The following is an 11,642-nucleotide window of genomic DNA, read 5'->3' on the forward strand; positions in this document are numbered from 1 at the left end:
ATTGGTTGCACAGCCTATTTTGTGCAATAAAATAACTTTTCAATAAAAATAAACACCACGTGCCACTGATAACTCAGACGCTATAACGACTCGAGGAATCACATAATTACAAGTCCTTACAGAAGCAGTGGGGGCCTTCTCACTTTAGCACCAAGCTTGCCAAAAGACATGTGTAGGCCTATATATAGGTTAGCAGAGACCTAGGTGGGGAACAATGGAGGGCACACTTTAAAAATAAGATGTGAGAGAGGCCTACAGCGAAACCAGGGGGATAGTTGGCTCCAAGTGGTTTTACTATCCCAAGGGCTGGATGCAGAGTGACAGAGCCGTGGCCTCACCCAGGGATGAGACCAGGCAGTGAGAGGAGGTCAAACGAAGAAGGATTGGTCTCAGTGGCCTCAACTGTCAGGCAATGAAAGTAGACAAAAATCTTATATATACACAGAACAGCAAAGTAAATTGACGAAAAGCTTTATTACAGAGAAAGAGGATACGAGCGAGGAGGTAGCAAAAGTAGAAATTTTTGGATAGTTATAAAAAGAGTCACAGAGTGGACTGTGTGGTCAATAGTGCCCTTTTCAGGCAGCGGGGGATAACTGTGCTTTCAGCGCTTCGTAAATGCTGTTCAGCTTACTCTGCACTTCCTCGGCATGGGGGATAAGCCGTTCTTTCAGTTGTTGAGCAATGGGCCCAAACTTTTCCCTCCAAGCATCTATTTGGGATGACATCTGAGCCCTGTATTCCTCTGCCTGGGGTCCGGCTTTCGCTCGCAGCTCCTCCAGTTTCTTGGTCACTTGTTGACGAACCCCATCCAGGTGGGGGGTAATGGTAACACGGAGGTGGTCAACGTCAGCGCGTAGCTTGTCCCTGAACTCCTCTGCTATGGGCAGCAGCTCCTTGGACAAGGCCTCCAGGCTGGTCTTGGCTTGCTTTTGCAGCCCGGCGGCCACAGGGGTAAGTTTCCTCTGGTAGGCCTTTACGTCCTCCTCCCAGCGCTTCTGAAACCCCTCCAAGATTGGCTGGATCTTCTCCTTAGCGACGCTCAGGTCACGTTCGTACTCCTTGGCCACCTGCTCACGGGCCTGTTCGATGTAGGGAGTCAACTGCTTCTGTAAGTGCTGAGCATTGGTGCTGAATATCTCAAGCTTATCCAGAATCTTGAGGCTAAGAAGGGAGCAAAGAAGAACATAAGGTGAAACCATGGGCCAGACTGTAGCAAGGAACAGTGGGACAAAGGGCAGAATGGATGCACGTGTCGGGGGGGGGGATGGCTATGATCGGGCATGTAAGATCATAAAATGGGGTGGCAGGTAAGTCGATAGATGGACGGGTAAATAAGGCAGCATGGATCGGTAAGCAAGATGGCAACAAGAGAGCAGAATGGAATTGTGGGTCCGATTGTGAAAGAGACTTGCATATCAAAACATTGGCGAGCTAAGGGGAACATGGCAACATGAGGTGAAGTGGCAATGAACAGAGGGGGCGCCAATGCCGAGTAAACGCTGGATGCGCAGGACACAAGGTGGCGAACAATCTATGTTGAGGGAGAAAGACGGTAAAAGAAAGGTGCAGGCTAAAGTCAATAAAAACTGCAGGTTAGAGGCCAGTAGGCCTGTGTAGGTTAAAGGACAGCTGGCGTCTACAGCTCAGGGGTTAAAGAAATGTGAATGCCAGAATGTGGGTGAAATCTAAAGATCAGTGGGCAAATGGAACCTGCAAGGTCAAAGTGTAACAGAAAATCACAGGGGAGCATGGTTTACGGATTTCACAACATATGAAGTCATGCAGATGCACAGGGTAGATAGCACTAAAGCTCTAGCCAAGAGAGCCACTTAAATTTCATTCTCATCAACTGGGACTTCAGCAACCTGCCAGGGAAGGACATACAAGTAAACTCTAGGAAAACCCACTGCTATGTTCCAGAAATTTAAACAAACATTTATTGTCAGGGAATTCTATATTCTACTAAAAGTCTATTTGTGGGAAGCCGGTGCTACTCATGATGTTCTGCAGGACCTATGTTATGTATAAAACACTCTAAAAGATATACGTTTTGAATAAACCTCTCTAGGGTTATGGAGACCTGGATAAATCCCTACAGATAGGTAGCAATGTAAATAAAAGCCTTTGGTGGCACTGACATCTATAAACCCCAACAAGAACATAGTGTTTTGAAAACTTCTTTCAGATCCCCACTAAGTCCCCCAACACGTAAAGAGGTGGGGTTTCTTAATAAACCTCTTCAGTAAGAAGTTCAGAATAAACCTGTTCAGAAAAGAGCACATGTGGTGATCTAAAGAACCACCGCTAGAAGGGCAGTTTTTTGCACGAATCCTGCAGGACGGAATCCTTTTGAATTCTCCTCCTACCCCCAAACACCTTTTCCAGGACGAAAGTGGTATCAAAAAACCCTTCAATAAGGAGCATGCATGAATGAGCACATTCAGTAACGAGTCCTTCTAATCCAGAAAGCCAATATTCTGCATTAATACCTCCAGTACTTAGAGTTCTGAAGCCACCTCAGAGACGAGATCAGAATAAACCTCCCCCTGATGGTTAACTTCTAAATAAACCCTTCGAGCAGGGATGATTTCTGGCTAAACCCATCCATTATTGAGGCGTTCTAAATAAAGTCCTTCAGAGGAGATTATTTCTAAACAAAACCTCCTCCTCAATGGCAATGTGCTGATTAAATCATGCCAGACCTCTCTTCTATATAAAGCGCTCCACGCAGACATCCAGCACCTTCCTTCAGTGAGGTATGGACCTTTGTCCACAGAACCCTTTGGCTGCCGGTGTACCAGTCCCCTCACCTCTACCTTCACTCAAGAGACCACTTACTCGAGCTTCTTGCCGTACTCGGAGGACTCAACCTGGCTTATGGCCTCCTTGCCCAGCTGCAGCGCCTGCTTCACATAGTTCTGAACGATTTCTTTGGCTCTCTCCGTCGGGCCCTGTGGCTCCTCATTCTGCCATACGAAGCGGGCCTGCGTCCCTGTGGGAGAGGAAAATGGAGTTTACGTCGATTAGTCAGGTGCGTGGCTTGGGGGTGGTGGAGGATGTTTGTATTCTGTATTCAGAATACAAAATATATTCTGTAGTAAATAGTTGGGTACAAGTGCTTTCAGTTGGATATGGCGAAGTATGTCGGTTTCCGCCTGGCATTTTAACAGTATATATATATATATATATATATATATATATATATATATATATATATATATAGATATATATATATAGATGGAGATATATATATATATATATATAGACATATATATATGTATATATATATGTATGTATATATATATATATATATATTCCCCTCTGTTTTGACGGTCTTCATTAGTTTAAAAAATGTAGTTTTTAAGTACCTCACAATCCACCATTCTCTCTCTTTCCAAAGCCCCTTAAACCCTCCTGGTATCCATGCTTCTCATGCTTCTCATGTAATGTGTTTTTACAATACAGCCCAGCGCGATTGGTGGGAACTCTGAAGCCCCCCTAACACCTGAACCCCCCCAGTCGTACTGACCAAGACTGCAATTAGGTAGACATGCTGACTATTCACTGAGAAAGAACTACACCTATCTATTTGACATTCATGGCTTTCCCTCTGGTTCGTGGTTGAATTTAGATTATGTTATGTTGTAAAATGTCCCATGGAAATTGGGCGATTTTGAGGTTGTGGCATTTTCTGCATAATTGTAGATTTACCTCACCCTCCAAGTGATCAGTCAATTGCTGCATGGCTTACAGTAAATTATACAAATAGTTCTAGCTCAAATGGATCAACAAATACTAAACCAAAAAGTACCACACATTGTGCATGAAGATGGAAAAAAAAATTCAATCATTTCACTGGTCATCTTTCAGTTACAGAGTGCTGAATTCTAGTGACAAACTGGTACAAAGAGGTGAAACCAGTGACCAGCATTATTGTTCCCTAAAATGACTATTAGTTAAATAATAAAGCCATTAAATGTGCTGCATCGTTTGATTTCCTTGCTACAACGTTTTGTTAAACATGCTGTACAATGTGGTCTTCCTGTGCCGCAAAATTCTAGTGGTCCGGACTGCAATGTTCCCAATCTGGGCATCCCAGAAGCGGGACTTAATTATACGGCTCTCCCATCTGCCCTTACGTTGCCCAAGACAAGCTCCGCCGTTAAAGAAGTAGGTGTCAGAGCGCACTACTCTGTGAGGAATGTGATCTACGTGACCCTCAGCGTGGGCAGGTGACGTACCGGCGTTTGTGTGCCAGCGCCGACTTTACCTCAGATGTATGAGCAGCCATTACGGAGGCCAGGAAAGTGTATGTGTGTTGTCTCTTCTTTATAGATTAATGAAAGAAATAGTATGGGTGTGTAAAATTAGGGTAGTTTTCTTCCGTATAAATCACAGAATTTCGGGAGAATTACATCAAATTAGGACTAATTTTGCGAAATGCTAATACGGCTGTCAGCGCTATTTGATACCATAAAATGCACCCTCGCATCTAAAAAATAGCTCCAAAAACACATTTTTTTTTGCGAATAACTTTCACTCCTGTCGTGGTCATTTTCTTTGTTCCCATACTATCATTTTTCAGTAAATTTTATGCCGTTATAATGAGATGTGGTTTAATTTCAGGAATTTCACATAACAAGCAACATGTGATATTCCTGAAAATATGCCAATTACGCGAGAGTGATTTACATTTTGCTTGGGTCTAGTATTCACCAAAGAGTTAGGATTGACAAGCATTTATTATCTAAGTGCAAACAAATAATTTGGCATGTTTTCCGCGCCCTACACAAAAGCTTAACATTCTCATCAGTGAGCCTGTCTTTATTGGGGTGTTGCACTAATAGCCCCTGTAAACAGTCCGCTGTGTGCATCGCATCTATGCACCTATATACATTTACATCTTATTTTGCTGGTCATGGGCCCCACAGACAGACAAGCCCCCGGCACCCCAACACCCCTCTCACCTGTGGCCTATCTAAGACCTTACCTGTGAGGAGCAGTAAAGCTGTCAGGGCCACCACGACGCACCGCATCTTTCCGAGTTTCTCTGACGAACTGTGAAAAATACAGAGAGTGACAGCCACATGAAAACAAAACAGCTGGAGTCACCCCTAATCCGAACATTCCCAGCTGCCTTGGTCACATCGGAGAAGATGTCAGCTGGACAAGGCCTTTGGCTTGTAGATCTCTGCTAGTTCCGGGCCTTGGGCTAACACCAAGCTCAAAATACCATGTTTTCAGCCCTAGGTTTTCAGTTGTCGACATAATTCAGTCTGGGAGTTGTAGCCATGGTTACTTCTACGGAGCCAATTGGAATGACACTGCCAAGAGCAATGATTTGTAGCAGAAAAGCAGAGGATGGGACCAATGGTGTCTGGACCAGGAGTGAAGTGCTGACCCTAGAGTCAACTAGCCATTAACCATGGAGGGATATTACAGACTAAAGGAGTAAAGAAAAGGAACATCTGCTGCACTGCGTAGTCACACAGCCTTTCACTTCATAAATCCGCCTCTAAAAAAATACATAAAACTCAGTGTATATATGCCTAGTGATCTCTGGAGTGTATAAAAACAAACCAACCCCAGAGTGAATTCAGCCAGAATTAACTGTTGAAGAGAAAGCACAACTACCTAAGTCATCTTTCAGGGTACACGGAATACCATATTTTCCAGTACAGTACATCAGTACATTTCGGACTTCTTGCACAGGAGATTCAGGGGTTGGTCAGACATAGATGGCGGTTGGCCAGATGTGAGTTAAAGCCATGCTGGTTGCAAAGTTGCAAAAAGGATAGTGTTTAGGAAGATAGTGATGGGAGATGATTGAGTGGCCTCGAGAGATCTGGTTGGACTGAAAGTTAGATGCATTTATGTAGTATTACTGGTATTACTGTAGTATTACCTGTTCCTTTTCCCCGTGCTTTGAGAGGTCTTCCCTACCACTTCACTTACCTATTTCATTATTTGTAGAGTTACTTCTAATACCCTGAGTCTCGTCGGTCTAAAAAATCGTTTGGAAACTAAGCTCCGAATTTCTAAGGACGCTTTACTCCGTGTTTAGTGCTAGAGAGGTAATATACATTTTGGAATTTATAATGTATTCTTCAATTTCCCTGTTTTTATTTTAATTGTTGCAATTTCTACTGAAGAATACATCGCTGGAACAAAGGCAACTTTAATTCTAGAAGAGATTATGTTTGGCCATTTAAGAAGTTTAGTTCGGAAGTACTTATGTGATTAAAGTGCACAACGCAGCCTAACGGGGAGATGGAGCAACATTGATTAATGAGCCGCCATATTCTCTCTAAATTGCCATCAATTTATTGATTATTGTAAGGAAAGGGGCTATGTGGTGAATAATGCCACAAATGAATTCAAACCCCAAGCAGACGTCATCAAACAAAGCAACATTGTTAACGATGCACGGAAGGGTAAACAGAATTTACACTGCATGTCCCTTTAAGATCCATTGCGAGGAAAGTCAGTGTTCTCCACGACCCAGTCTTCTTTTTAGCGTTCCGCTTGGTGCATCTGATTAAATTTATTAAAACCTTCTGTTTTATAACGCGTACTACTTTGAGGGACAAATATTTCACTCGAATTTTCTGTATGTGTTGTCTGAAGGCTACAAATGTTATTCATTGAGGAATTATTGGTTATTGGGAAATACTCTATGATGAAAAGACATGTAATACTTTGAGGGTAAGGTAGTAAAATAAAGTGTGGTCTTATTGTAATCTCATAAGAGCTAAATAGAAAACAACAACCACATAAAGTAAAATATAAACTAATTTAAAGCTGAAAAATAAATAGTGCACAGTCACTTGGCCAGCAGGGTAGTTCACTAAACTGTGTTTCTTCTGTGTATGCGCAACCAGTGGTCACAAATATGAATCCACACAGAATACTTTCTAAAATCATTATGAACTTGTCGTTGCGATTGCATGTGTCGGCTGCATATTTAATTTGCAGAACTTTAAGAATTTAATGTCCGAATTACATCTTGTTGTCTTCTTCCAAGAGACACCTTCAGCCCCTTGAAGCATAAACGCTGCACAAGCAGTCAACATTAGGTTACACTCATTAACTGAAAGGCAGAAGTAACATGGCTTATTTATGCAGATTATTCGACCACAAATTCCATAAATACATGCTTTTTTTCAATTTAAAAAAGGCTCACAAGAGATTGCCTAAACAATCCGCAAGGCTTGCCAGCATTCACACACTGTAATGTGCAGATAAACCCGGGCCTGAGCGAGTATTCGTAAAGAGTAACTGATTACTTGTGCTCTCGGTTAACCTACCGGCATCCGTTTTAAAAAGTAACTATGCCATCTGTTCTGCAGTTTACCAGGGACACGGGTGCAAGATTCAAGGAAATTGAGAGAGGGAGAGGCAGGGAGAGGTACGGGCACAGAATGGGAGAGAGAGAGGCATGGAGAGGCAAGGGCATGGAATGGGAGCGAGAGAGAGGCAGGGAGAAGCAAGGGCATGGAATGGGAGAGAGAGAGGCATGGAGAGACAAGGGCATGGAATGGGAGCGAGAGAGAGGCAGGGAGAAGCAAGGGCATGGAATGGGAGAGAGAGAGGCAGGGAGAGGCACGGGCACAGAATGGGAGCGAGAGAGAGACAGGGAGAGGCACGGGCATAGAATGGGAGAGAAAGAGGCAGGGAAGGGCATGGAATGGGAGAGAAAGAGGCAGGGAAGGGCACGGGCATAGAATGGGAGAGAGAGAGGCAGGGAGAAGCAAGGGCATGGAATGGGAGAGAGAGAGGCATGGAGAGGCACGGGCACAGAATGGGAGAGAGAGAGGCAGGGAGAGGCACGGGCACAGAATGGGAGAGAGAGAGACAGGGAGAAGCAAGGGTATGGAATGGGAGAGAGAGAGAGACAGGGAGAGGCACGGGCATAGAATGGGAGAGAAAGAGGCAGGGAAAGGCAAGGGCATGGAATGGGAGCGAGAGAGAGGCAGGGAGAGGCATGGGCATAGAATGGGAGAGAAAGAGGCAGGGAAAGGCAAGGGCATGGAATGGGAGCGAGAGAGAGACAGGGAGAGGCATGGGCATAGAATGGGAGAGAAAGAGGCAGGGAAAGGCAAGGGCATGGAATGGGAGAGAGAGAGGCAGGGAGAGGCACGGGCACAGAATGGGAGAGAGAGAGGCAGGGAGAAGCAAGGGCATGGAATGGGAGAGAGAGAGGCAGGGAGAGGCACGGGCACAGAATGGGAGAGAGAGAGGCAGGGAGAAGCAAGGGCATGGAATGGGAGAGAAAGAGGCAGGGAAAGGCAAGGGCATGGAATGGGAGCGAGAGAGAGACAGGGAGAGGCATGGGCATAGAATGGGAGAGAAAGAGGCAGGGAAAGGCAAGGGCATGGAATGGGAGAGAGAGGCAGGGAGAAGCAAGGGCATGGAATGGGAGAGAGAGAGGCATGGAGAGGCACGGGCACAGAATGGGAGAGAGAGAGGCAGGGAGAAGCAAGGGCATGGAATGGGAGCGAGAGAGAGGCAGGGAGAGGCATGGGCATAGAATGGGAGAGAGAGAGGCAGGGAGAAGCAAGGGCATGGAATGGGAGAGAGAGAGGCATGGAGAGGCAAGGGCATGGAATGGGAGCGAGAGAGAGGCAGGGAGAAGCAAGGGCATGGAATGGGAGAGAGAGAGGCAGGGAGAGGCACGGGCACAGAATGGGAGCGAGAGAGAGACAGGGAGAGGCACGGGCATAGAATGGGAGAGAAAGAGGCAGGGAAGGGCAAGGGCATGGAATGGGAGAGAAAGAGGCAGGGAAGGGCACGGGCATAGAATGGGAGAGAGAGAGGCAGGGAGAAGCAAGGGCATGGAATGGGAGAGAGAGAGGCATGGAGAGGCACGGGCACAGAATGGGAGAGAGAGAGGCAGGGAGAGGCACGGGCACAGAATGGGAGAGAGAGAGGCAGGGAGAAGCAAGGGCATGGAATGGGAGAGAGAGAGAGACAGGGAGAGGCACGGGCATAGAATGGGAGAGAAAGAGGCAGGGAAAGGCAAGGGCATGGAATGGGAGCGAGAGAGAGGCAGGGAGAGGCATGGGCATAGAATGGGAGAGAAAGAGGCAGGGAAAGGCAAGGGCATGGAATGGGAGCGAGAGAGAGACAGGGAGAGGCATGGGCATAGAATGGGAGAGAAAGAGGCAGGGAAAGGCAAGGGCATGGAATGGGAGAGAGAGAGGCAGGGAGAGGCACGGGCACAGAATGGGAGAGAGAGAGGCAGGGAGAAGCAAGGGCATGGAATGGGAGAGAGAGAGGCAGGGAGAGGCACGGGCACAGAATGGGAGAGAGAGAGGCAGGGAGAAGCAAGGGCATGGAATGGGAGAGAGAGAGAGACAGGGAGAGGCACGGGCATAGAATGGGAGAGAAAGAGGCAGGGAAAGGCAAGGGCATGGAATGGGAGCGAGAGAGAGGCAGGGAGAGGCATGGGCATAGAATGGGAGAGAAAGAGGCAGGGAAAGGCAAGGGCATGGAATGGGAGCGAGAGAGAGACAGGGAGAGGCATGGGCATAGAATGGGAGAGAAAGAGGCAGGGAAAGGCAAGGGCATGGAATGGGAGAGAGAGAGGCAGGGAGAGGCACGGGCACAGAATGGGAGAGAGAGAGGCAGGGAGAAGCAAGGGCATGGAATGGGAGAGAGAGAGGCAGGGAGAGGCACGGGCACAGAATGGGAGAGAGAGAGGCAGGGAGAAGCAAGGGCATGGAATGGGAGAGAAAGAGGCAGGGAAAGGCAAGGGCATGGAATGGGAGCGAGAGAGAGACAGGGAGAGGCATGGGCATAGAATGGGAGAGAAAGAGGCAGGGAAAGGCAAGGGCATGGAATGGGAGAGAGAGGCAGGGAGAAGCAAGGGCATGGAATGGGAGAGAGAGAGGCATGGAGAGGCACGGGCACAGAATGGGAGAGAGAGAGGCAGGGAGAAGCAAGGGCATGGAATGGGAGCGAGAGAGAGGCAGGGAGAGGCATGGGCATAGAATGGGAGAGAGAGAGGCAGGGAGAAGCAAGGGCATGGAATGGGAGAGAGAGAGGCAGGGAGAGGCAAGGGCATGGAATGGGAGCGAGAGAGAGACAGGGAGAGGCATGGGCATAGAATGGGAGAGAAAGAGGCAGGGAAAGGCAAGGGCATGGAATGGGAGCGAGAGAGAGGCAGGGAGAGGCATGGGCATAGAATGGGAGAGAAAGAGGCAGGGAAAGGCAAGGGCATGGAATGGGAGAGAGAGGCAGGGAGAGGCACGGGCATAGAATGGGAGAGAAAGAGGCAGGGAAAGGCAAGGGCATGGAATGGGAGAGAGAGGCAGGGAGAGGCATGGGCATAGAAAAGGAGAGAGAGAGAGAGGCAGGTATAGGCAAGGGTATAGAAAGGGAGAGAGGGAGAGGCAGGGAGAGGCACGGACACAGAAAGGGAGAAAGAGAGACAGGGAGAGAAACGGGCATAGAAAGGGAGAGGGGGAGAGAAACGGGCATAGAAAGGGAGAGAGAGGGAGAGGCACGGGCATAGAAAGGGAGAGAGGGAGAGAAACGGGCATAGAAAGGGAGGGAGAGAGAGAGTCAGGGAGAGGCACGGGCATATAAAGGGAGAGAGGGAGAGACACGGGCATATAAAGGGAGAGAGGGAGGGAAACGGGCATAGAAAGGGAGGAAGGGAGAGGGTCGGAGAGAAGGAAGAAAGCGAGGACGATGGAACTGAGTGGTGCGGAGACAGGGCACTGCTTGGGAAGAGGGGAACAGTGGAGTTAAACGTGGTGGTGACAGTGTTGTGAGAACAGCAGGCAGGTGTGAAAGTAAGAGCATTAGATGAAAGGAGACGAACTGAGCGAAAGCACAGACAGGACAGCTGAGGGAAAATATGGACGGAGAAAAGCAGAATGAGAGAGAAAATGAGAGACAGAAAAGCTAAGTGGTAAACCTGAAAGCGGAAACGTGAGAGGGGGCATGATCTATGAACAGGACAGGGATCATATAGCAGGCAGCTAAATTACAGGGCTATGTCGAGGAAGAAAATTCGAGGAGAAATTTGAGAGTACAGTTGTTCTGGTACATTGATGCCGAAATGCTGAAGGAGTAAAGTTGAGCGACAGAGGCTGTGGGGTAAAGGTGAGTGACATAGTTAAAAGAAAGGGTAAAAAGCGCACTGTTAAGAGAGGGTATGCACAGGTAGTGGGTCTTTCGCTGTCAGGAAGCAACCCCTCTTCTGCTGAAAAAAGTACAGACCTCCCTCTCGTTGGGGCACTCTCCCAGGCGTCCCCAGCCCTCCCTGGCACGTATGACGCTTGCAATGTCGGTCTTACCAGGCTGCCGGTGCGGTTCTGTGCGGCTCCCCTCGGCTCTGGCTTCCTCCCGGCTGCGAGCTGCTGTTTATACTAGCTGGCGTCTGATCATTATCGCTCTACTTGGAAATCCCTGAGTAATCTCTGACTATGTGGAATTCGGAGTTCAAGGGTCACGTCGACTGCCCGCAGGCGTGAGCGAGGCGAAAACATCCATGCAGGAGCAGACTTTACACCCACGGTGTGCAGAGGCATCTGTGCTCGGAGTCACTCACTGAGAGGCCCCTGAGGCGACAGTAGAATCACTTGTGCTAAGGATAACTTACTGAGGCATCTGGGAGGGGGTTTTCGTCC

At 47.8% G+C, this 11,642-nt stretch overlaps 1 protein-coding gene across 1 annotated transcript; it reads right to left on the minus strand.

Moving 5' to 3' along the window:
- Nucleotides 1-455: 455 nt before the first annotated feature.
- Nucleotides 456-11,426, minus strand: APOA1 (apolipoprotein A1). Its single transcript, XM_069224963.1, has 4 exons — nt 11,310-11,426; nt 4,994-5,061; nt 2,842-2,995; nt 456-1,164 (listed from the first exon to the last, which is right to left on the minus strand). The coding sequence occupies exons 2-4, from the start codon at nt 5,037-5,039 to the stop codon at nt 579-581; spliced, it is 786 nt and encodes a 261-aa protein (XP_069081064.1). The 5' UTR covers nt 5,040-5,061; nt 11,310-11,426; the 3' UTR covers nt 456-578.
- Nucleotides 11,427-11,642: the final 216 nt, after the last annotated feature.

Source organism: Pleurodeles waltl, chromosome 3_1 (genome assembly GCF_031143425.1).
Source record: "Pleurodeles waltl isolate 20211129_DDA chromosome 3_1, aPleWal1.hap1.20221129, whole genome shotgun sequence".
NCBI classification, from domain to species: domain Eukaryota; kingdom Metazoa; phylum Chordata; class Amphibia; order Caudata; family Salamandridae; genus Pleurodeles; species Pleurodeles waltl.

Bases quoted from the DNA above. Each gene is read 5' to 3' on its own strand.
- APOA1 (XM_069224963.1), bottom strand. From the start codon at position 5,039: ATGCGGTGCGTCGTGGTGGCCCTGACAGCTTTACTGCTCCTCACAG. The intron at 2,996-4,993 runs GTAAGGTCTTAG...CCTCTCCCACAG, and splicing joins AGCTTTACTGCTCCTCACAG to GGACGCAGGCCCGCTTCGTA. The intron at 1,165-2,841 runs GTAAGTGGTCTC...CTCCCTTCTTAG, and splicing joins GAGTACGGCAAGAAGCTCGA to CCTCAAGATTCTGGATAAGC.